The sequence below is a fragment of the Pteropus alecto genome, unplaced genomic scaffold (genome assembly GCF_000325575.1).
Source record: "Pteropus alecto unplaced genomic scaffold, ASM32557v1 scaffold8, whole genome shotgun sequence".
NCBI lineage: Eukaryota > Metazoa > Chordata > Mammalia > Chiroptera > Pteropodidae > Pteropus > Pteropus alecto.
The window spans coordinates 1,337,246-1,363,702 of NW_006494609.1; the positions used below are offsets into that span (position 1 = coordinate 1,337,246).

At 43.2% G+C, this 26,457-nt stretch overlaps 1 protein-coding gene across 5 annotated transcripts in view; it reads left to right on the forward strand.

Annotated features, from left to right (window-relative positions):
- RGS6 (regulator of G protein signaling 6) overlaps nucleotides 1–26,457 on the forward strand; it is a 444,196-nt gene that overhangs the window by 373,331 nt on the left and 44,408 nt on the right. For 4 of the 5 annotated variants that reach the window (XR_001518095.1, XM_015599615.2, XM_025042156.1 and 1 more), the window contains 5 exons: nucleotides 1,029–1,103; nucleotides 2,733–2,831; nucleotides 3,877–3,938; nucleotides 16,063–16,173; nucleotides 24,349–24,474. Coding sequence is in view for 4 of the 5 variants with exons in the window: in XM_015599615.2 (XP_015455101.1) it covers nucleotides 1,029–1,103; nucleotides 2,733–2,831; nucleotides 3,877–3,938; nucleotides 16,063–16,173; nucleotides 24,349–24,474 (473 nt within the window). In the remaining variant the exon portion in view is untranslated. The remainder of the gene's footprint in view (nucleotides 1–1,028; nucleotides 1,104–2,732; nucleotides 2,832–3,876; nucleotides 3,939–16,062; nucleotides 16,174–24,348; nucleotides 24,475–26,457) is intronic. The other variant, XM_025042155.1, reaches the window with a different exon arrangement.

The following is a 26,457-nucleotide window of genomic DNA, read 5'->3' on the forward strand; positions in this document are numbered from 1 at the left end:
TGAACCACTGCATTGGAACCATTTCATCAACTGATTAATACATAAACTTGTTTAATGGGCATCTCTGTTTAAAGACACCTTAATGTATATTACTGATTCATTACCACTGAACTCATGGCCAATGACACTATAGCTCATCCTGGAATAAAGTTTACCTAATGCCAGTGTTTTCTCTGTAAGGAACATCACAGCCTTCTGGCACTTAGGAACACCAGGCAGCAGTTCGGCACTATGTTTGGGGGCCATTTTAAAGAACATAATCACCACCAACAACAACAACAATAATAAAAACAGAAATGTGCAAAATGTGGCACTAGATAAACCTGGAAAAGGACACTTGTTTCCAGCATGAAAGTTGAAACAAGAAGGCAGAGTGTCGCCCTATCTGACCTCAGCTGGGAACATGCACATCAGGCAATTCCCAATTTTTGCTGCTCTGCACATGTCCATGAATGACCACGAATGCATCACAGTATTGATTTGGGGTTATAAATAAGTTTTAGCAATTAGGCAAATTCACAAATATGAAGTCTGAATAGTGAGGTTTGACTCTACTTATAATTTCATGTTATTAAAACAAATCTCGCATTTCCTTCATGAAATGGAACTAAAATGAATAAACTATTTCAGCCTTCCTAAAAAACCAATTAAAAGAAAAAACAAAGAAGTAATTCCCCATCCGGATTTTGGAGTATTTTTAGATGGTTAGGTACGTAGAATAACAAAGGCTGTGACTGATGCCACCTTGCAACTTCAAATAATAAGTTTACTTTTATCCACTGTACACAATACCGTCTACGTGTCATCTTTAGACAGTATGAGGTAAGTTTTTATATTTCAGGATATTTATATAAACAGGAACACATACTGAAGATGAAACATCTTTGTAAAAAAATTATAAATGGCAAAATAGAGATAATCGTGCATTATCTGTAATGAGAAAGATAATGACAGGTAACCCACTGGGGCTAAATTGGAGGATGATTTTCACTTAGTAATTTATGTGATGATTTTTTTTTTTTCCTCAGCCAGGCTGTGTGAACACCACGGAAATGGATATCAGAAAATGTCGACGTTTGAAGAACCCGCAAAAGGTTAAAAAGGTTCGCTAGTTTAGCTGAGTTAAAAATTCTTGATCCGAAGGGCCCTTTCATTTCTAGTACTGTTCAAACAATAATTTGCTATTTGTTAATTCTACCCCATTTCATACTTTGAAACCATTTCATTCATTTATTCTGCAAATATTTGTGGAGTGGCTGATATGTGCCTGGCACTCTTCTTGCTGCTGAAATGCTGTCCTCACAAAGCCCACAGCCTGGTGGCGATGAAACGAGCCTGCGGGCAACAAACAGTGCCAGGAGGGCTGTATTAACAAAGTACGGGATGGTTCAGGAGTGCCTGGAGGGGGCGCTAGACTGGGCCTTTCCACGGGCTTCCAAAATAGGCTCTAGGTGCTGAGGTCTGAAGGGTACGTGGCAGTTGGCTCTGGAAAGGAAGCAGAGAGGAGAGGAAACTAGAGGAACAAGAAGTATGGAAATCCCACAGGGGAAGGTGAGCTTGGTGCTTTGAAAGTCTTTTAGTATAGCTGGGTCCTCCAAACTCAAATCACCATCTTGCTCTACTGTGAATGAGCCAGTGATCACTTGTGTTTCACTACCCTGAAGGGGCAGTGCACGCGGCATATCCAAGGGCGCCACACTCAGTCTGCCACGGTCAGTACACCCCAATCTCGCAACAGCACCAGGGACCATATTGTGGGAGAACACGTCTGTCCTCCATAATGTTCATTTCTAAAGGTTGGAGATGTGTTCCCAGATGACCAGTCCTCTCATTTTCTCATACATATGACATGACATATACATCTACTTCTTGAATCTACTTACATATTTTATTCTTCATTGAGATAATGACGCCTATTGTATTATATTTTATAATGTTAATCTTAAAACGTCCTCATTTAAGGGCCACCTAATTATGCTAGAATTTTATTCCAAACTTTCGTGGAGCCCACATCCACCCTATCTGAGCCCTTCTTGATTTATAGATTTCAGCTGTGCATCGTATACCCTTTGAGGTTTTGTTTCTTTCCCAAAGCAAAGATTGTCTCTAACACAAGGAACAGCTTAAAAGGTAGCCATAGCTGAGAGCATGTAGAGAAACTGAGGCCAGAAAACTGTTTAGCTTAAAAGCAAAAACTCTGAAACTCTGCCATCTCAACTTTGTACCTGATGGGCATGTCATCTGCTGGCCAAGAGAAAGTCTAGAGGGAATCTTTGTGCATAATCTTCAGCAATTGTTCTTGAACCTTTTTTGTGGTTCAGAATCACATGGGCATTTGGATCCAAGTGCAGATTCCCAAGCCCCACCCAGGTTGGTTCAGGAGTGCCAGGAGGGGGCACCAGATGGCCCGGGTAGGGCTCGGCAATGTGCGTCATTACCAAGTACTCCCAGATGATTCCCTGCAGATGGACCACGTTTGGAGAATCACTGATATACAAGAAGACAGGTTCAGCTCAGTAAGGATTTTCTAACAGTGGTACCCCACAGAGGGGGGAGGCTGCCTCAAGAGACGGAGTTGCTGTCATTGGAGAAAGTCAAGCAGAGGCTAATCATTTATTGCTGGGATGTCACTGAGAGGGTTGTAAGCATCAGATAAGTGGTCAAAATAGCTGGCCCCTAAGGCCCCTTCGACTCTGAGGGTGCATAATTCTATCTTCTTGCTTCTTCTCTAGTCAGTGTATGGCGTGACAGAAGAGTCCCAGTCACAAAGCCCTGTGCACATGCCCAGTCAGCCAATCAGGAAAACCACAAAAGAGGACGTCCGGAAGCAGGTGAGTGAATGGACTCCTGCGCTCCCAGGAGGAGCCGTGGCCAGTTTGAAAACCCTTTGAATGTTCACCTCTGAAGGCTGAGGGAGCTTTGAGTTCCTGGAAACCATAGTGGAACCCAGCTGTGGGTGACTTGAACCCGTGGAAGCTTGAGAGGGAAAATTCTCTACTGAATTCCTCCAGCAGTGATGAGAGAAGGATGTTAATGAGTTATCCCCGTGCTGTGGGGCGACTGCTGTAGGCAGGTCTCCCACAGAAGCTGGGGCGAGAGGTTTCTTAAAATTGTAATACCCTTCCAGAGTCAGCCCGCTCACGCCACTGACTTTATTGCTATGATACAAGAGTAAAGTTTACAAATAAAGCAAGCCCCCCTCCCAATACCATCTCAGCATTATTTGGTTCAATGTTATCTTTATGATGAGGAGTTAATTGGTCAACCCAGGTCAGCAGACAATGGCTAAGTACATCACTTTTTTCTGGGGCTCACTGTTAATGAAGTAACTTCAGGTCTACTCCTTACATTACACTTTATTGGCTTCTGGGGATGAGAGGAACCCAAAGAAGTAAATTGGTAGGTCCCTGCTCTTGACAAGCTTATTTATTATTGGGTGGTGAAGAGGAAACAGAAGTATGCAAAATAGCTGTTAGATGATTTTAGTCAAGTACATCAAGCACATGAGTGTGATGTGAGTGTGACAGATGTTCAGGGGATGATCACGGGAGATTAGTCAAACCAGACATTTATGGTGTATGTATTACCTGCCCATGCTGTTGTTAAGCTTTAAAGAATATATACTGCCTTTAAGTTTGCCATCTCTTTTGGAAATCAAGACTTAAGCAGTAACACATAGGCTAACTTGTAGAATGTGAATGAATCTTAACGGTGGCAGGAATTTTCAAAAGGGCAAAGTGGTTGCTGGCGTGCAAAGCTGGAGGGTTGAAGCCTGTGCAGAGGAAGAGTTTAGATCTTTAGATTTGGATTCCTGGGGTGAAAGGAAAATAAAAACTTCTAGTTTGGTCTTAACACCTCTGTTCTGTCTTTCTCCAGATAACATTTTTGAATGCACAGATTGACAGACATTGTTTAAAAATGTCGAAAGTGGCTGAAAGGTATGTTTCCACTTAGTAAAATTACTACTTTCTTCTAATTTAACAAAGGAGAAGTGTTACGGGGTATGGCTAACAAGTGTATACCACGCGAAGAGGCAGACCGTAGGCATTCCTAAAACTGATAGATGAAAAAAACCACAGAGCCCGTGTGAGTACAGCTAAGTAGCAGACCTCCCCTGACTGATGTCAAGAAATGTTCTGTTGCTGAAGCTTTTCAGGAGGTGGCCACGGTACCCTGTCAATCAAGGTCAAATGTCCTTAAAAGGTACATGATGCACTTTTGCCTTCAGCCTCTCGATTAATTCAAATGAAATTGCTGCCTTTTCAGCTATAAAACATCCAGATTCACTTTATAGGGAGAAAGAAATTGTGTGCCCTTTGCGCTGTTAGCCGCACAAACAGGAGGGGACTGGACCATCAGGAGGCGTTCCGCCTCCACACACCGTCAACCACCGAACTGCATTGAATCAACTGTAAAGAAAATATTTGGCACCTCCAGTCTGGCTTCTGCAGGAGCGTTTGTGCTACAATCTGCACCCGTAGCTGGTTCCACTCCGTTAACTCATGGGAGACTCAATTTTGTCAACTAAATGGTCTGTTTTTGAACTCTCAGCGAGGAGGGGAGACCACCTGGGGAATCTACATGGAATTAAATCTGATCGGGCAGCCCCAAACTGAACCTTTACTCATCCATGTGCTGCTGCTGACGCGATGACCAATATCTGAAGGATCAGGGGCTTCAGTTGGGTCTTAGTATTTATTGACTATCAGAGTAAAGTGGGTCTGTAAGCCCAGCTCCCACAGGGGGCTGGCTGTGTGTTTAGACTGTAAGCCTTTCTCTGTTGGAAACTTCCTTCTAGATAAATAACAAGTGGAAGCTAAGAAAACCTTACTCCCACACCCAAAACCTGAATTAATGCTCTGCCTTCAGGTGACCAAGGACGTCTCTGGATCTGGGCTCTTGTCTTAGATGGCGTAGCTATTCCAGGATTTCTCAATAATGTAACTACTGATATACTAGATGGAATACTTCTTTGTTGCAGGAGGCTGTTCTGTGCATTATAGGATTTGGCAGCATCCCTGACCTTTATCTGTTAGATGCCAAAACTCCACCTCACAGTTGTGACAACCAAAAATGTCTGCATTCATTGCCAAATGTCCCCTGTGGAGAAGAGCAGAGAATCAACCCCACTGAGATTCACCGGTACTCTCTGATGTACCTGCTTCAGAAGGTGGCCGTGGCTGGGGCTCAGCGTACACCTAGACACCAATTGCTCTGGAGTCACAGTTTCAGCTAACTCTGTAGGCTGTGGAGCCACCTCACCCCACTGCCATAACGTGGGGCTTCCACAGTACCAGTCTATAACATTCCTTTTTAAATCTTGCTGTGGTTGCTTTTGTCCCAGAAGAGTGCCTTTGTGTGACATAGCTGGGATGACCTTGACTCCACTGGTGTCATAGCCTGTGAAGAACTAGAAGCTTCTCTGTGAAAAAGGGACAGGAATGGCCATCCTGCTATGCTGTGAGGGTCCGTGCTAGCAATGCCTGGCCTTCAAAGGGCGCTTCAGTGTTTGCAATCCCAGGAGAGTATATGTGGGACCATCATTCCTTGGGGCTAGTTGCTCAGGTCCGGTGGTTTTAAGCACGATGGTCCAGGTAGGGAAGGGAGCTGAGGAATAGAGATCCCCAAACTCTAGCTCTGGGGATTCAGATTCAGTGGTTTCAGGTAGATCTGAAGAAACTGCATTTTGAATAATGTGCAAGTGGATTGCCCGGGTCTCTGAGGATTTGGTGAAGCCACTGTCCGTCACTCAGATAGACCTGAGAGCTCTCATTAGAAGGTTCACCCAGCTTTATCTTATCCTTGAGGTGTGAGGAAAGAGCCTGAACCAGTCAGCATGAGGGAGGCCCACACTGGGAAGGTGTGCTGAGGGGGAAAGAGAAACAGCTGAGGTGGGGGAGGGGAGGCTGGCAGGGCCCACTGTTTGTTTGTTTTCCAGCGGTCAGGGAGGGGCCCCACCTGGTGCCATCTCATTACGCTTGAGAGGCTGCCACACTGAAGACACTATTCCAACCAGCCACTCCTCACTCCCCAGTTTGAAGCTTCCCTGCGTCTCCGCTCGGAGGAGATTTGATTTTATTCCCAGCAGCAATATCTGGCAACTTTTCAATGTGACACAGGGGTTTCTCATTAGAGCCACAAGGAAACTCCCAGATAGAGAGGAGGAGGGAGAAGGGCCGGGTGTGTGCAGTAGATAAAGCGGCCTGGAGCCCTGGTCTGTCTGTGGCTCTGTGGGGGTGGAGAACAGGGCGGTGGCACCGGCAGCTGGCCTTGGGTGTGATTGCTGTGCTCACCTGGGGTGAAAGCTGAGCCATCTCAGGTGGGCATATGCATCCCTATGCCGGGTCTGGTTTCCCTGGGCCTGCTCCAGGTGAGCCGAGGTAATTAGCCAGAAGCCATCAGGCAAAGGACCTCATCCCCCTGAGAGCAGGTCCATCCTGTTTTTCACTTAGTTCCTGAGAATTGACACTGGAGAGTGGTGGGAGGGCTGATGATCTTACAGATCCAACCTCTGAAAAGGCAAGAGTCGGGATTGGGTCAAAGGGGGCAGCCAGGTCCAGCGGGGAAGGGAATAAGGAAACTTCAAGAACTAAAGGAGCAGAACAAAACAATTTAAGGCGTGGGTGTGGAGCCAGCCATAGGGGTTTGGGTCCTGCCTCTGCCATTTCCTGTGTGACCTTAGGCAAGTAGCTTTATCTCTCTGTGCCTCTGTGCCTCATCTTTACAGGGAAAGTAACAGTTAATTTACAGGGTTAATGAGTTAATTCAGGCATGAGCTGGTCCATTCCTTGGCACTTACTATACATGCCGTGAATGTGAACAATTATTATCTTCTAGTGAGGTGCTTAATGGTGCTTTGGAAAGGAACAGAATTCAAATACATGAGATGGAATGAACAGGGTGTAGGGTGCTCTGAGGACCAAGGCACAGGCCAAGGAGGAGGCTGGCCTTGCAGGCGGCAGCTTTGTGCTAATGCAGTTCTTCCCCCGCCCATCGCCCCCCCTTCTCAATCTCATGAACAGAGAGCCCTGCCTGCTGCCTAACACTGGTCCTGCTGTCCACAAGATGTGTGTCCCCCTTGGCTGCCTCCTATGACACTAATAATCTGGTGCCTTTGAGGAGGGAGGGGCCGTACATGAGGAGCCTGGCTCTTCTGTATAGATTTTCTCAGGTCATCCCAGTTACAACTATTCTATTCTATCGTCCCCATGAGTGGTTAAATGTTCCCAAAATGCCAACATCATGGCAACCAAACTACATTTCCTTTTACACCTGGAAATAGTAAAAAGCTCATCTGAGATGTTACCCAATTTTTGCTTCAGGAAGTATGGTCCCTGCTCATTCAAATGAATTCTCCAGATAAATAATACCACCGTAAGCTTTTTATTTTAACTATTTTAAATGAAAATCTGTCTTAAATCTAGCTCATGAGCTTGCCTTCTTAAAAAAGGACACACATTTCAGTTCATTTCTCTTGATGACTCGGGGTCAGTGTTCTTATACTGTACTTTAAAATTCTGTCAGTGGTCAGGGTCTTATAAAGTGCCACAAACTGCTTCCCTTTCCCAAAACTACCCCAGACCGTTACGTTATTCGAGTCTCTGCTTTTTAGTTATTGTTTTGTTTTCTTGTTCCTGTCAACATCCTTGTCTCTAGTAGCCCTTCCTCTTCCCTCACCAACCACTATTTCCAATCCGTAGCATACTAGGTATATCAGTTAGCTATTGCTGAGTAACAAACCACCTCAAAACGTAGTGGCTTCAGACAACAGGTGTTTACTGCTGCTCACGTGTCTGTGTGCCAGCTGGCTCTCTTGGGCTTCCCCTGGTGTCTGTGTGGAGCTGAGGGTTGAGTAAGCAGCTTGTTAATCTTGGCTGGTCTCTCTCACATGTTTGGCTTCAGCTGGTTTAGGATGACCTCCACTGGGACAGCTAGCTGCCCTCACATGGTTTCTCACCTTCAGCAGACTACTTCGACCTTGTTCACATAAAGAGAGCAGGATTTCAAGAGACAGAGCAGAAATGTGTCAAGCCTCTTGAGGCTTGAAACTGGCACTCAGGCACTTCTGCTTCATTTTATTGGCTAAAGCAAGTCACAGGGAAAGATGACAAGCCTTGAGGTAAAGAGTTTATTTCGTCGTAGACTCTGCTCAGAGACCCTTTTGGTCACTTATCTCACCGATGTTCTCTAATAGTGGAAGCTGCCAAATAAAAGAGGTCTTGCTCTTCTTTGCGAGAGTCCTCAAGGAGTTCCTTTGTTATTCACCCAAGTCTTATAACACTTGACAAACCAACTTTTAGAATACTGAAATCTATATTCTAGTTCCGAATGGTCTGGAAAGTCTCTGTGTTTTGCTGGCTGTCCCCAGAGACTTCTCCCTACCCACAGTGGCGCTGAGCCGGTCACTGTAGGAATCCCACCACACACTGCCCCACATGGAGAGATAGAGTTGTGTCATAGTATGTTTGCTCCTATACTTGGCTCACCCTGACACTGTCCTGGGAGCCATTCGTGCATCACAGCTGACTGCTGAATTGATTTTTTATCCTCACCTTGACAATCTCGAGATCACCACTGTTCCCTGAAATTGGATGCTGGTTCCTCCTCTGCCTCCTAACCCTACATGATTATGAAATGTAATTAATAAAATGAGTTAGGATAACAAGGGACTGAATACCTTAAGTGTCTATTAAAACCCCGCTAGGGTGATAGAAATCCATGAACTTAATGTCTAATGATAGTTTCAAAGAAGGGGAAAAAAAGGAGCCAAAGAGGTCATTACAATTTTGCTTTTATGTGATTCTAGACACCTTGGGGTCCTCCTTGCTACTCCTTTTCCCAACCCACATTAGGTGATAGAAAAGAAAAGGTCAGAGGTAAGACAGTCAGGGTGATTGTATCCAGACCAAAATCTAGAAGGGCTGTGACACCCAGCCTGGCATATGCTCTTCTTGCTGAGGGGCCAAATTCACTTTCATAGCCCTTCACTCTGCCCAAATTTCTCTACTGTTTATATTTTCTCTGGGTGACCTGCAATTAAGGAGTTCTTTTTTTTAATATTCTCTCTCCTTCCCCACCTCTTCCAAGGTGAAAAACAAATTAGATTAATGAATTAGTCAATGGAAACTAAACTTTCTTCTTCCCTCTCTGCCATGCTGCTCTGCTTCTCACTTCCTTTTTGACTCAGCTCCTCTTCCTGTCTGGCTTCCTTCTCTGCGTCATCGCTTAGAGACTGCACGTACCAAAGTGGGTGCAAATAGACTCTCCTGTTCATTTCTTTCCACGTTACAGCTTTCTTCCCACTTAGAGGCCCTGATTTCCTAATGAGTGTTTTAGTACATTTTTATTGAATTTTTAAAGTAGGGACAATGATCACTTTGCCATAATGCTTTACATCCCGTGCCTTGTTTTCCCTTGACTAATCACTGCAAGCCAACCCTCACTGTCCTTTTTCTCTGGAGCCTAAGAGTATCTCCCCTCCTCTTCCCCCGCTCACCTGCTCTGTAGATCAAATTCCATATATGTACTTCGCTCTTGGGATTCTGAGTAGGGGAAACCCCAGTCTTCCTTCGCCAGGGCTTTGCCTTTACTCCTTCACTGCGCTCACACTCACAACATCCTGACACCAGTATGTGGGCAACTCTCTGCCGCCAGCTGAGTATCCTACACTTTAACTCAGTTCTGACACTGGCTACCTGGTGATGGTATCAGATCCCACAGGTGAAGGGCTCAGTCCCACAGCACTGCTCCCACACTACTTCAGAAGCCAATCCCAAGTAGGAGGTCCCCAGGTTACCCACAACCTCTGTCCAGGTTATCTACAAATCGGAGGTTCCCACAACCCCCTCCTTGGCTTCGATTAATTTGCTAGAGTAGCTCACAGAACTTGGAGAAACACTTATGTTTGCCAATGTATTAAAGGATATGATAAAGGATACAGATGAACAGCCAGACGAAGAGATATGTAGGAGGAGGTCTGGGAGGGTCCCCAGTGCAGGAGCTTCTGTTCCCGTGGAGTTGGGGTGTGTACTATGTAACCCTCCCAGTACATGGATGTGTTCACCAACCTGGAAGCTCTCCAAACCCAGACTATGTGGGTTTTGTGGAAGCTTCCAGTCATAAGCATGATCAATCATTAGCTCTATTTCCAGCCCTTCTCTTTCTCAAGAGAATGAAGAGGGTGCTGCTTAAAATCCCAAGCTTCTAATCATGGCTTGGTCTTTCTGGTGACCAGCCCCCATTCAGGAGGCCACCAAGGGTCACCTCATTTGAACAGAAGACACTCCTATCACCAAGGAAATTCCAAGGGTTTCAGGAGCCCTGGATCAGGGACCTGGGTCACAGACCAAATATTTCTGTTTTCTGTTTTCTCTCAGCTTTCTTCCTAGTCACCCCTCAACCCATAAAGACAGCATCTCCTCTTTCTCTAACTTACCTGTCACACTTCTTTTGTCATGTTCTATATAATCTGTAGCAAAATTATGAGTCTTTATTACTGTTGTTGTTGTTAAGGGAGAGAGGATAAAATCTAAAACTTTTTTCTCAGTATTTTTCAAGTTGTTGGACTAAGTTTTGTAAATTCTCTTTTATTATTTTCTTCCTCTCCAGGTTTATCAAAGATAGAACACAATTAGCAATCTCAGTTGGAAAGTTTCTGTATTAATAGCCCCCATTATATACATAATGTATGTATAATAACCCCTTATATAATATGCATATATATATAATAACCCATGACTGGTTAATGTAGTAAGAAGCCATGACTTTGGTGTTAGCTCAGTGCCTGCATTTTCCTGTGATCTAGAAAGCTATTCACTATTTCATGACACCTGTAGATGCTGAATAATGTACCCCTGACTTCCATGTGGCAAATTTTTGCCACTTACTATAAGCACATGGGCAGCAGTATGTGGACAAATTAGCCAGCTCCACACCTCCACCCAAGAACTATTTCAAAGTTCCTGATGATGGTGGGTAGCACGCTTGCTAACAGTCTGTACGTTAGCATCTTCTAATGATGTGTAAGTTTATCATTAAAAATAGCAAAACCATATACTAATAAAAAGGAGGCAGAGGTAAGGGGGCAGGGATGTTAAAAATGCTTAAAGAGAAATATTGTTCCTCCTGGACTTCCTCTGGATTTTCTGTGTTTATTCTTTCCATCTCCTGTATTATTCTGCCTGGGCCGCCATATCAAAATGCCAAAGACTAGGTGACTTAAACAACAGACGTTTACTTTCTCACAGTTCTGGAGGCTGCAAGTTCATGATCAAGGTGCCAGCAGGGCTGGTTTCTGGTGACAACCTTCTTCCTGGCTTGCAGCTGGCCGCCCTCCCCCTGTGTCCTCACACGGCCTTTCCTCTGTGCTCACACGGAGGAGAGAGAGCTCTGGGCTTTTCCTCTTCTTATAGGGACAGTCCTATCAGATTAGGTCCCCACCTGTAACCTCAATTAACCTTAATTACCTCCTTAACGACCCTGTCTCCGAAAACAGTCACATTGAGGGTTAGGGCTTCGACATATGAAATTTGGGGGAACACAATTCAGTCTGCAACACCTCCCAATTCTGCTTTTGTGGAAAGAGCTCTGTAGAACCCTTGACATACACTAGCACTCAAGTTGCAATGCCCCACAGACAGTTGGGTGCCAGATGCTCGATAAAGCTCTTTCCATGTCTCTCTTTTGTGTTTTTCCTATCCTACTTCGCCTTTCTGTCGTTATTGATATTGACTTTGGACTCAAATGGTACTTTGTATCGACCATCGCTACCTCCCCCATCGCCTGCCTGGCCTTTTTATCATCTTCGTGTGTCCCTAGCAGCCTGTTCATCTTGTGTGTGCACTGCAAGGAAGTGCATGCTCTGGAAAGAGGAAACCTCTCTGGCCAGTGCTCCAGAGGGCTACCTCAATGAACCTGACTTCACATTCCCATCACCTTCACCGCTGTTTCTGCTGTATTAGTTTGGTTCTGAGCAATGGAACCCCAACTGGAACTCGATTCAGCTAAAAGGAGCATATATTGGCTCACAGAGTATAAGGAGGGGCTGCAGAGTTGAACTCTGGGAAGCACAGAGATGCCACTAAGCTCAAGAATAGCTGGAGTCAGCTTCTGACTCAGTAAGTCCGGGGTGGGGCCTAAGATTCTGCATTTCTAACAAGCTCCCAGGTGATAGCTCTGCTGCTGGTTTGTGGACCACACTCTGAGTAGCAGTGAGATGGAACGACTGGCTAATTTCTTCACATTTTCAGCAGTAAGCGAATGGGTCATGCTTGCCCTTTGCAATTCAATAGTAAGAACTGTGGCTCTGAATTTGCCATTGCAGAAAGAATATGACACGAAAGCTGGCAATGCTTAGGGGAAAGCTTTGTATTTTCTCTAAGTGGATCAATAGCCAAAAAATTTCCATACCTTTTGGCCCCACGTGATTCTAGTTATGAATGTTAATTCTAAATAAATAACCCAAAAGATGGAAAATCCAATGTGAACAATAGTGTTCTATAGTACTATGTATACTAAAGAATTAAAAGTTTGTGTCTAACATAGAGGAAATGATTATGTAAATTATAAAAATTCACTCAACACAGTATTGTGAACATATGTTTATCTTCTCTCCCTCCCCAAAATCAAGATATCAGAAAAGGAATAAAAATGGTATGAACTCACAAGGTCAACAAATTAATGAATTAATGGTTTCAACAAATGTGTCAAAGATATAAAGTCTAAGGAATTGGGGAGTATAACCACAGGCCCCCATCTCTATTTGTAATGTTTAATTTTTTTAATTGGGTGTTGAGTTCAAGGGTGATAGTCTTATTTTTATACCTTTTTTTAATCTTTTTTATTTTTATACCTTTGAAGTATGCCTGAAATACTTCAAAATTTAATTTTAAAAAATGGATGGGAACAGAGTGAAGACCATCAAAACCTACATTTTAGGGGTGTGAGTATTATAATGAGTGAGCCAGTTTACCCAACAAAATCTGGTCTTGGCTCTTAAAGGCACCAGGGACAATGGAAGGCAGGAACGCGGTTTGGGGCTAACCCCACCAGGATGGGTAAAGTTTGTCTCTGGAGCCTCCCTGCCCCACTAGGGACTGTCTCTCCCCAATTACTACCACCACAGAGGATAGGCAGTTTATTCTCCAGAGAAATCGAGCCACATCAGCTCAGAACTCAGGCACAACACATCATAAAGGGCCAGCCGAAAACAAGAGCATTAATAAAAGGTCAACACACTGAACTGTGGGACTCTCCCCTGTCCTGCTCACAGCCCTGCAGGAGCCAAATGTGTATGCCCATAGGCAAGAGACTGGCAAACAACAACCTCTGGGCCAAATTCACTCTACTTCCTGTTTTTGGAAATAAAGTTTTATTGGAACAACCACATGCGTTCATTTAAGAATTGCTGCTTGGTAACCTGACACGATGTGGTTCGTGGTTCTCCCCTAGATGCCATCCTGGGAGTGTGCTTACTCATCCCCAGAGTGGCCACTGCACGCATCCGCAAGTTCGCTAAGAGGGGCAAGAGAAAGAAGGTTGCCTATTATTCATATCAGTGGGCTTTGATGGAAAGAGACAGGTGCGAGAGTTAGTCATCACCGTGTGTCAGAGGATTGGAGAACATTGATTAAAGATGGATTTTCCTGATTGATGAAAAAAAACTCAGCCTTATTTACCCTTGCTAGAAAGTTATGCAGTGCATTGCATACCATGCAATGTATTATGTTGTGCATAATAAAAATTAAAAAGTAAAAAAAAAAAAAAAAAAGAATTGTCTACAGCTGCTTTTGTGCTAAAGCAGAAGAGCTGAGTAGTTGCAACAGAAGCCATCTGGCCTACAAAGCCTAACGTGGTTACTCTCTGGGTTTTGCAGGAAAAGTTTGCCTACTCCTGATCTAGATAAAAATAAATGTCTCCAGAGGAAAGACTCCAGATTCCTCATTTGGAGATCTAGTGAAAAGACCGGCAAGCTGTCCAATAACCCAACAATGAAGCCCTTCAGTTGGCAGGTCCTGTCCATGCACACATTGAGCCTCCAAGAAGGTTTTAGTACATCACTCTTTAGCACAAATGGATGTCTAGAGATTTTCCAGACACTCAAGGGAAAACCCAATGTGAAGGAATGTGATCAAAACAAATAAACAGAGAAAGAAACTTGAAGGAACCAAAAAACTATTCAAGAAACAGAAGAAACTGAAAATAAAAATATAGGATTAATATCTTCAGAGATATGAGAAGATATTTCATCCGCAAAAAAAGAACTAAATACTATGATAAATAAGAGTGAACTCTGGAAACTTAAGAAAATGAGAGCCACATTTAAAAAAAAAATAGAGCAGGCTGGAAAAACTGTCAAAAAGACAAAAAGAAGAAAAATTGGAGTGAAAATTTAGGAAAATTATTAATTTGGGATGTCCAATATTTAACTAAAAAAGAATTATAGAAAGAAAAATGAAGGGTATGGCATTAGCAAAGAAATAATGTAATATTCCTGGGAAATATTTTTTTTGCCTATTTCACTTGTACTCAGCACAGAGAATAAAAACAATCAGTAAGGGCCATGGTGAAATTTCAGAGAACTATAGCAATAGAGAGAAGATTCTAAGTTTCCAGAGAGAAAAGAAACTATTTAGAATCAAAATGAATCCAGACTTCTCAATAGTAACACTGAATGCAAAAAAAAAAAAAAAAAAAAAAAACGTTGAGCAAAACCTTCAAAATACTGAAAGAAACTTATTTTTATCCTAGGGTTCCATATCCAGCACTATCACTCAAGTATAAAGTAGAAACATTTTTAGACCTGCAAGGACTCAAAATATGTAGCAGTAAGTTTCCTTTCTTAGGAAATTACTAAAGGATGTGCTTCAACACAACCAAGGAGTAAAACCAATAGACAGACATGGAATCCAGGAAACATGGGCTTCAACACATATGTGAAGGAAGTCCCAGGATGATGATTTTTGCATCAAGCCTATAGAGCAAACAGTCCAGATTGGAACAAGAGGACTCAAAACTTTGTCCTCTTGACAAAGAAGGCCTCCAGGAAACAGGGAGACAGAACTGATTGATTATCTGATGTATTTAAGATATGGAAAAATTATTGCTAGATGTTTTACAGATTTGTTAGAACACTTGAAAAAAGTAATATGCTCCTTAGGTCAGCAGCAAATAATTTTTATCTAGTTCAGTATTGTGGACACTGACTATTGATTTAACAAAAATTGATATATAAATCTATTTGGAAGATCCTGGGAGTAAATGGTATGGGGAGTTGGGGATTGGTAAGTAGAAAGTTAAATTCTCATCTAAAATTGATAAATCAAGAGCAACTATAAAAATATTTAATGTAGAAATATACAGGTAAATGCTAAAAGAAACAGAAGGGTAGATAGTGAATGCCTCTGTGGGGAGGAATAGGAGGGGAAAAAAGTCATTGCTATTGCTGTTTTTGTATGTGAAATCATTTAATGCTATTTTATTGTTTTAACTGCATGCATTTTGATAAAAATAAAATTTGTACTTAAAAAGATTATATGGCTATTTAAATTATAACTAGAAAAATGAAGTTGCTTTTTGGAAAAATGCTTATATGAACTCCTATGCTTTGCCAGGATTTAAGTCTTTACAATAAGTGAGTCTTCCAGCTGGGAATGCTGGGCTGGCAGCCTGGAGGAACTGTAGCATCCCGTGTGTCCCAGACGCCTTGGGATCTGTAGTATATGTAGTCTAAAGGGTTATACAAAAGCAGTTTTAGACCAGCGTATCAGTAAGGCTACCGTAACCAGGGAGGGATGCCCCAAGGTTCAAAAAAAAAATTAAGAGGGGAAGATGTAAAGTCCATCTGAAGACTGTGATTGCAGAAACGCAAGGCCATGTGTCCACAATGAGAAGGGAACAAGGGCAGATGAAAACAGTTCAATTTGTTGGAAGTGGGAGTGGTGGTCATTTTTTCCCTTTAGTTTAGAATTATGTTAAGATTGATATCATGTTTATGTGAAACAGAATAAAAATTTTTCATGGGAAATCAGTGGCATTCTTTGCTCTTCTTTGCTCTTTCTACAGCTTAATCGCTTACACAGAACAGTATGTGGAATACGATCCTTTGATAACGCCAGCCGAGCCATCCAATCCCTGGATCAGTGACGATATCTCTTTATGGGACATAGAAATAAGGTAAATAAAAAAAAAAAAAAGTTTTCATGTTTGGGAGTGGGAGAGATGTGGAAAACATTTGTGAGATTGTGACATTACATTATCCCCTATCTTAATTTGACTTGATGACCAGAACAGAACCTCCTCAAGTCACTTCCCCACTGAGTTCTGCTTAAAGGTGGTGTCTACCTCCTCATAGCTTTGATTCGTACAGGGATCCTTTGTGGCTTCCCTCTGGCCTCTTTCTGACCCCATGGATGTCATGATAAACAGGGATAGTCCCTCACATTTCCTAGTTCTGATTGCTGGAGGGGAAAGAATCTGTAGGCCAATTTTTTAAAAAATATATTATTCAGCAGCAGCAATAATAGCCAGCATGTACTCAGGACTAGCCATATAGTAAGTGTCTTACATCAGGGATCTCCAACCCCTGGGCTGTGGACTGGTATGTATTCACGGCCTGTTAGGAACCGGGCCGCACAGCAGGTGGTGAGCAGCGGGCAAAGGAGTGAAACTTCTTTGTAGCTGCTCCCCAGCACTAGCATCACTGCCTCAGCTCCACGTCAGATCATCATGCATTAGATTCTCATAGAAGCACCAGACCCTGGTGCCAAAAAGGTCGGGGACCACTCTGGAACCCCCACAACAGGTAAACATTATTATTCTCACTATTGAAAGATGATGAAATTGAGGCACAGAGGAGTTAATGAACTTGCTTGAGATCACACGGCGAGTAGCTGCCAGAGTTAGGACTGGAAGCCAGGCAGAGAGAGTTCCAGAGCTATGGTGTTCAATATTCTGCTCTCCTGAGTAACTAGCAGTGGGAGTTCCATCCAGAGGCTCCTGACGTGTGAGAGAAGTTAGTGTGTTTCCTTAATAGGTGAGGAGCCGGAGCACAGATGGACATGGGCCACATTTACACATGATGGAAGGAAACGCACAGACAAATTTGGGGTGCTGGGCCCGTGTACCTCGGCCCCTCTGCTAGAAGACTTTCTATTTCATTTCTCATTTCTTTAAATCTCTTTCATTCCCTTTCATGCTAATTCTTTTTCTGGCTTCTTTTCTTGAAATGGAAAAACTTTATAAAGAGTAATAAAAGTCAGAGGTGCTTATTATTAAAATGTCCAAACTAATTAGACATGCTTAATAAAGAAAATTTTCTTCGTCCAACCCAATCTCATTTTCCAGAAAGAACCTGTGTTTATAGTCTAATGCCATGGTTCCCAAAACTCACCAAGGCAGCCCGAGCCATCGTCAGGGACCTCACAGGGTTACCACGGGACATTCTAAATCTTCGAGGGAAACACAGTGATGTGTGACATATTTCAGATACTGCATAAACTGCTAATTAGGATAGTTCTCTGATTTCAACATTCGGTCATTTTCCATTCCCTCCGGTGGCGTCATTCCATTCCCTCCGGTGGCAAAGCTGAGGTTTTTCGGGGCAGTTACTGTGAAGTGCTGTATAGAAATCAACACGGGATAGGAAATGAGGGTGGCAGAGTCCAATCTGATTCCAGTTTGAGATGTGTGGCGCTCAACAGTGCGCATGTGCTTAAGAATGCCGTAAACATATTCACTATTCTTCCCATTTGTATCTATTTCAGATAGTAACTAAGTTGTTAGGACGTAAAAATATATTAAGTTCTTTGGACCTGGCATTTTAATAAATAAATAAACATGCCCTACATCATCCCCTCTAATCTGATCCAAGAACTTAAATTTTTCTTTAACTCGGTATGTTTTACTTCCTTTTTTTTTTTTTAAATTACTGCTACTCTTTTTTCCATTCTGTCCTCTCTTTTCAGGAAATCCTTTTGTAGGAATTCTGGGATGGAGCAACCACATCACTTTTCTCTTTCCTATTAGCCGTTTTATTCTCTATTCAAGGATAGAATTCCTTGGATTACTCTTCAGAGTCACCAGTTTGGTTTTCAGTGGTTTCCATTCTGTGATTTTATACTTTAATGAGTTTTTCTTTTCCTACTGAGTGTTGGGAGGAGTGGTTGACAATCATGCTTTTCACTCCTAGGAATTCTTAATATTTCTTGGATTCCTTTTTCTTGGTAGCCTGCTCTGTTCTGTTGATGTTTATCCTCTTGAATCCTCCTGAGAGTAAGATACAGATTTTTTTTTCACATTTCTCCGCTATTTCTGCCACTTAGTTTGTTTCACAGGACATCATTGATCAGAGAATTGTTGTTTCTAGTCATTATTCCATTACTCCAATCACTGTTCAGAGCAAATCATTTTGTATACCCCGCAATTTGGGGAACCACTGGTTTTCACAAATGAAGATCTTAGCTTTCAACCTTGCCCATATGTTAGAATCACCTGGAACATTGATAAAAATTATGAATGCCCAGTCCCCTCCCCAGTCCAATTAAATCAGAATTTCTGGCAGTGAGGCATTGTTTTGTTTCTTTGGGGGGTGGGGTATGGGTGTTTAGAGTTTTTTGTTTGTTTTTTTTGAAATCTTCACAGATGATTCTAATGCACAGCCCTGGTCTAAATGGTCTATATCAGTAGCTGGTGAGAGCTTCCTCAGCAACTGTGTGGGTTACTGGTTCTGAAAACACAGGATGCATCAGGATCATCTAAGATGCTCATTAAGAATACAGATACTCTGGGGTGGTTCTGGGTATCTGTATTTTGAGCAAGCATTCTAGTCATTCTAAGGCAAAGCAGAGTTTGAAAATTCCTAGTTTGGTTCACAGAATCTTTTCCCCCAGCCCCCCGCAAAACCCCCCTCCCCGACATCCCACCCGCCAGCAGGCTCTCCTCTTAGCAGTTCATGTGGCTGTAGGGCCAGGTAAATCAGCGAAGTTCCCATCTGGATCTCGGTTATGTGGTCCAAGAACAGACGAAAAGACTGGGTCCTCTCTCAGAGTGGGGCTGGTGGCTCCAGGGGTCCATGGGTGGTAGAGCCCCCTTCCCTTAATGACCTTTCTGCGGCCAGGTGCTGTGCTTTCAGGCCCTGATGGGGTTTCTGAAGTTCCTCAGTTTCCTCTCCATGGTGCTCCCCAATAAGTCTACTCTTCTTTCTTCTGCCGAAAGATCTTAGGGGAACCTGGTTAGATCTGCAGAAACCAACGAGCAGGAAAAAGCCAGAATGTATTTCAAGGTCTTCCTGCTTTGCCAAGATGTTTTTCCCTTCTATATTTGCTGTTCCTCCCCTAGGTTACTGAGGCACTGCCCTCTGGTCTTATTGCCTATATTAGAAGCTGGCCAGAAAACACTACCCCTTTACTTAGGAGACCCTCCCTGCCACGCAGACACTGTGTTCCTCATTTCTGAGTTTCTTCCATATGCTCCCCGTCCAATGCCCACCAATAGCCTCGCCTTCCAGTCCTGCTGCTAGGAGCACGGGGATCTCCCAGGCCTCTGTTAGGGACATCCAGCTACTTCCATCTCAGATGGACCCACTGAAATCATACACAGCTCTCAATCAGTTGTCACCAGTTCTGTTCATCTGCTTCATACCTTCCCAAAATTTCTCAAAGTCTAGCATCTGCTAATAGGAAATTTCTTTTCCTCTACATACAATGTTGTTTTTGGTTTGGTTTGGTTTGGTTTGGTTTGGTTTGGCATCTGCTAATAGGAAATTTCTTTGCCTTTACATACAGTGTTGTTTTTGGCTTGGTTTGATTTGGTTTGGTTTGGTGTTTTTTAAATTATTATTTCACTGAACTCCAGACGCTTGCCTGTCTGCTATTCCTGGACCACTTCCCCAGACCCTCACATGGTGGGCTTCTTTTCTCATTCAAGTATCACTCAGCATTGGAGTCCCTTCCTCAGAAAGGTCTTCTGTGACCACTCCATCTAGCGTGGCCACCTCACCTTCCAATCATTCAATATCACATCCTCCCCCACCCGCACCCAGTTGAATTTCTAAATAGGTCTTCAAATTATTTTAGTACCTAGACCCATGTCTGGTACAGAGTAGGCATTCAAAAAGTGTGGGTTAGGTGGAGGATAGATGGAGAAACGACTATTTCTTTAATCATTTTATTGGTATTTGGGAAAAGAGGAGAGGTAAGTACATGAATTTAATTCACCACGTAACACTGGGATTTCCTTCTTTTTTCTTGAAAGTTGACAAAAAGGCATGTGGTAGTTTGGGAAAATGGTGGTCACCTGACCTCTTGGTTTATCCAAGCCTATCAACACTTTATCCCCAGTGGGGTGCTACCGACCCCTACAACTAGGGCTCTGGTTCTGCTCATATTGTTTGGACTTCTACTCTAATCATAATGCCTAACCTACCGCCTGCAGTGTTCTGTCCACCTTGAAGCAGAATCAAGTCGTTTAGATACAAGTGAAAATGAAGAGAAGCTGTGGGAGCCTGTTTCTTCTCTCAGCTGGACATTCTCACCCACTCAGATGCTGGCAGTGGTTAGGAACCTGTTTTTGGAGAAGCACAGAATCTGGGATCAATGCCAACATCCCACTTCAGCCTAGAGGTGGTTCCTGTCCATGGAACAAAGACTGAAGATGACCTGCAAAATAAGTCGTTTTTTTCTAAGTTTCAGTTAAATTCAATAACTATGTATGAAGAACCTACTATGTGCTGTCTTCTGAGTTGGGAGATCAGCTGAAATGAAAAGTTGACTCATTTGGAGGGTCACTTGTCTTTGCTATGTGTTGGATTGGGCTGCCCAGTGAGAGTCAGGAATTCGGTGAGCTCAGGCACGGAAGACAAACAAGAGTCAGAAAAAGGCATCCATCTGGCAATTAGAAAATGCTGTCAGGATAAGGACACACCACCCACATCACTGTACACACTTTCTTATTGATTTCCTCTTAGTGTTGAACTTGCTGTGTGAAACGCACTGTGGCGAATACAAAGGTATATGAGACATGGTCTCCACTCTCAGAGAACTCACGTGCTAGCTGGAGAGACAATGATACAGAGCTGTAATAGAAAAACATGTCATAGGGAAGCGTTTCTGCACAGTGGATGGAAATGAAAGAGGCTGTGAGTTCTGTGAATTATTCGTTTGAGTTGGGCCAAGGAAGAGTTATTATTCCAGTCACCTGGAGTGAATGTTCAGAGATATTTTAATTTTCAGAATGATTTTATAACCACAGAGACCATTTAGTGGTAGCAACATGTTTAAATCTGATCTTGAACCTTAAAGGGGGTGATATTTGGAAATACCCAGGTAATACAGGGAATGCATGTATAGGGAAGTTTTTTCTGAAAAGCTGTTAATAGAATAGATCCCAATGGGCAAAAGTACCAGAAAAAAGGGAGCAGAGGTGGAGCATCCAAGTATAGAAATAGGATTGATTATGAATAATGGATATTCAAAGGACCCCAGATGTTCTAGGTTGAATAGTGTCACCCAAAAACTCATGTCTTTCCCAGAATCTCAGAATGAGACTTTACTTGGAAATAGAGTGGTCACTGTAGAGTGAGCAGCCAGAGTCCTTTCTGAAGAAGGGACACCAATGTCAAGTAATGACTGAGGTCTGTGGTAGATGCAATCAGTCAAGATGAGGTCATACCGGAGAAGAGTGGGCTCTGATCTGATTTGACTGATGTCTTTATAAGAGAAAACAGAGACTCGGGCACTCAGGGAGAAGACCATGTGATGATGGAGGCAGAGACTGGAGAGACACGTGTGCAAGCCAAGGAATGCCACGTATTGCTGGGAACACCGGAAGCTAAGAGAGAGACGTGGAACAGATTCTCCCCCTAGAGTCTTCAGAGAGAGCATGGACCTGCCAAAACTTTGATTTCAGACTCTTATCCTCCAGAACTCTGAGATCATACATTTTTACTATTTTAAGTCGCCCGGTGTGTTGATGCTCGGTGATGGCCACCCTAGGAAACTCCCAAATCAAAGGACCCTTTTTCTCTAGACCACCTTGTTTCTGCTGAAGGCTGAGCTTGCAGCTTTCTGAATATTCTGTCCTCTGCCCTAGGCCTCTGATTCTGTACCTAATATGGCACCCCAAGCTTTCTGGTCCACCCCAGGAATGACCTTTCTCCCAGTGCTGCCACCACCAATGAACCTGGGGGAGTGATGTGGACTCCCAGCTTGAGCACCAGAAAGTGAGGGCGTTGGTAGTGGGTGTGCTCGCCTGAGGCAATCACTGCAAAGCCCGAGAGACTTTCTACATCTGGCTCTCTGGGCACAGCCTGTGACCAGGGTGCAGCTTCCACCAGCGCCATCCCTGCAGAACTCTGCAAACTTGGCTGGCAAAGAGCAGATAGTTGAGCCCATCCCAGGTCCGAGCATGACCTTGGCAGAAAGAGACGATATCCTGCAGCTCTCTGGGACTCATATTTGCTGCTAGCCTCAACCCAAGGGGGATTTCTTTATAAACAGCATTTTTTGTCTCCAGGAAATCTATTGAGGTTGATTGGTTCTGTGGCTTCAGGTTGAGAGAATCCGGGATCCGTCTTTTTTGGCTTGTTGGAAGAGGCCCAGCCTGGCGATTTGGAAGACATCTTTCATGGATTCCCCCTGTTTCACCCAGTGGACTTAGTTTTCTGCTGTGACTCCACTGGACTAAGCGTAGAGATGCAGAGTGTGCACAGGAGCCTCCCAAGCCCAATCACACACTCTTGGAATTAGAAGATCCTGCTGCTGGTGGTGGTTACGTCTAGCGGTGCAGAACTAGAAGGGTCGGGTTCGAATCGCTTAAGTCCAGAGCCATGCTTTCCACGAGAGCAGCCACTAACCACTTAAATTAAACTTTAACTATTAAAAAATTAAATAAAATTTAAAATTCAGTTTCTTGGTCCCACTATCCACATTTCAAGTTCTCAGAAGCCACATGTGAACACAGACGTAGAATATTTCTGTCATCACAGAAAGTTCTATTGACCAGCACTGATCTAGAGCTATCTGTTTTTCCAAACCTTTCAACACACATGCTTTCTCTCCCTTTTTACTAAGTGTAATTTTCTGAGATAAATATTGAGAATATGTCGACTCCATCTGTCAACACAAGGAAACATGATTTTATTTACTTAATATTTGTTAGAGATAATAAAAAGTATGTGTCTATTTTTAAAAAGAGAAATAAGTATTATCAGACCAGTGCTTCTCAGAGTTTAATGTGCACTTAAATCACCCAGAGAGCTTATTAAACTGTGGATTCTGATTCCACATGTCTGAGGTGGGCCCTGATATTCTCCTGCAGGCCCACAGACCACTCCTTGAGCGGGAGATTACAGCATGTGACTTATGAACTAGGACTCTACTGCTGCTTGAAGGGTCAGGGGAATAAATACAGCAAGTGAACTATAAATGGAAAGACAGAAGCTGAAGGAGATAGTTGCATCCTCCAACACCAAAAGAGTAAGACCAACCCACCCACCCCCATCCCCACCCCACTGGCTTTGGTCCGAGAAGGGCCACATGGATGTGACACAGCACAGCAGAGTTAAGAGCTGCACTCTGGAGCCACGCTGTCAGGACTCGAGTTCTGACTCCCTCACTTCCTAGTGTGTCCTTGGGCAAATTATCACCCAGCCTCAATTTCCCTATCTGCCAAATGGGGATAATGCTAGTACATGTTTTACAGAGTAGTCGTGAGGACTCAGTGAGTTAACAAACATAAAACGCCTGGAACAATGCCTAGAACATCATAAACACTGTGCAAGTGGTTGTTCAATCGACAAATGAATGCAACATTCTGCTTCTAAACAACCAAATACGTTTTATCCTGGAAGAGCCGATCATTTCTTTCCAGTTGTACGTCACTTGGATCAAAATAGGACTCTGTTTTTCCCTCATAGATTGAAGGAAGTGTGGGACGTGGGGACAACGTCTCTACTGAAAAGTTGTATTAAAGCATCCTCAGTTATGAAAAAAGAAAGAAAAAAGAAAAGTGAAAAATGATGTGGTTAAGAGTTAGGCCTTTAACTGACAGGAATATCCAGGGAAGCCAAATCTATGAGGTTGTCATATTTCCTATAGAAAGGGGGTCACTTAGCACACATCCTGGTGACCCTCACTTACATGCCTTTCTTAAAGAGACGTTTTACTGTTGGCTGATGTCGATGTACAGAAGTGTGCATTTAGAGTTTATACAGGTTTTATAGAATCTGTCATTTAAATTTGCAACATTTTCCTTTAGTGTGTGGCAGCAAAATAGATTTGAGTTGCTGGAAAGAATATGCCACAGGTTTTTGCCGAGTATTGATCATTTTTTTAAACCTTTGTCACCCCAAAGCAAAGAGCCCAGCCAGCAACGAGTAAAGAGATGGGGCTTCTCTTTTGACGAGATGTTGAAGGACCAGGTGGGGCGGGACCAGTTCCTACGATTCCTGGAGTCTGAATTCAGTTCAGAAAACCTCAGGTAAATCTCTCAAATGTTTGAGCTGTGTGCAGAATGTGTATGAAGAAATTTGCATAATCAGTCTCTCTTTCTACCTCCCTTTTTTGGTAAAATATTATGGTTCAAATTCAAATTCCAGCTAATATGGCAAAGGTTGAAATGAAGAAGAACAAACTTTATGTGCAGCTTTGCTAACACCATCCACTAACTAAAACCATAAAGCCATGGAGCTTCAGTGAGACATAGCTCAGAGACCCTCTCCTTCAGAACTTCCCAAGTCTGGTTCCTAAATACTTGACAGGCCAATCAGAAGAAAAGAGGTTCGTGGCCTCATTTCAAATTTTCAAAAAAGCAAGAGTAAATATCATCCAATAACTGCAGACATAACTATAAAAGCTAATTAAAAAATGCTTTTGTCTTTGGGGGCATTCTGTAACTTCTAGAGGTGATTACTCTGGTCACCTGATGCCAGTACAACATCTGATTGTTTCTATTGGTCTGTGACTGATCAAGATGAGGGAAAATGTACTCGTTAATAGTCACTGTTCAGGAGAAGGAAAAAAACCTTTCAGGATGTGAAGTTCATTGAGAGAGGAAGGGAAATGAGTTCAGGAAAAGGGAAAGGGCCCATGGCCATTTAAAACAAGGAATAAAATTGTAGTTTATTTAGGGTTTTATTGTATTAGATGTAGAAGCAGAGACCTATAGAAAATATAACTTTTCTAAGACCATTTAGTGATCTTAGCCAACAGGTGACTTCTCAGCGGGTAAGGTGGAAATCTCAGTGTTTTCTTGGCAGGTTTTCTTTTACATGCAGGTAAGTTCCCATCATCCAATGGCATTTTTTTTTTTCAGAGTGGCTTTATTAATTTTTTTAAAAAAATTTTAAGTTTAACAAGAGTATATTCTGTGGGCAAAGGACTGCCCACTCTGGTGCTAATGTGAGAAGTCTATGTTACTTATTTGGAGTTAGAGACCTCATCAGTCCCATCCATCAGTCAAGTGTTATTTATTACACATCTCTGCCATATCAAGCCCCATGAGAGTCTGCTGAGGGATGACAGAAAGTCAAGACGCACGACCGTCGCCTGCAACAACCTTGTAGGTCCTTGAGGAAAAAAACACAAGAAACTATTAAATCATTAATAGAAACGAGTATAAACTCTAAGAACCATTTTGGAAGTGTTTTAAGGGGGTGTGGGGGTGGGAATGAATGTAAGCCAGAGTAGACGAATCAAAAGCTGGACTTTGAAGAACACGCAGAATACTGATAGACGAATAAGAGGAAAAGAAAGTATTTTGAACTGGAAGACTCTGTTTGCAAAGGCATGGCAGTGGGGCTCTCCCACATTGTGAAGCCCCAGGAAGATGAGTAAATGCCAATGAACTGTATGTATCGATGCCTTTCCAGGCAGCCATATGCCTATGCGAACCAGATAAGGTTGACTCTGATTTCAGGTTATAGCACACGAGTTCTTTCCTTATGCTGAGGCGTTATGCTAAACGCTTCTCAGAGCTTCGTGTTAATTCCTAATGGGGTATTTGTACCATAAGCCTTGACTTTCAAGCTCTTCATTAGGGCAGTATTTAGACCAGTCTCGCAGGCCGTGCCTGGATGTGGGTCCTGCTTTGAAAGCCATACTCTCTGCAGCCACCATGAGGCATCTCTGTGTGGCTAGTTCATCCCTAGATCCCACCTCCAGCTTGGTCCCCATGAGCCACCCCTGGGAGTCCTTCTCATTTCTCCATCTCATCCCTGTCCCCCATGGGTCCCCATGATGGAGTGGTCAAGAGGCCACCTTCACCTAACTAGTTCTCAGTACATGAGGGCCCTTATGGCCCTTTGTTACCTGCACTGTTACAGAAACTTCGAAGAATGGTCACAGGGTCCTGGTCATTATGAGGAAAAAACATCTGCTGGCTTAGCACTGCTCTGCCCAGCTTGAGTGTAGCCACAGTCACGTAACGGTTCAGACTAGTTTCATAAAATATGCGTTACATTTC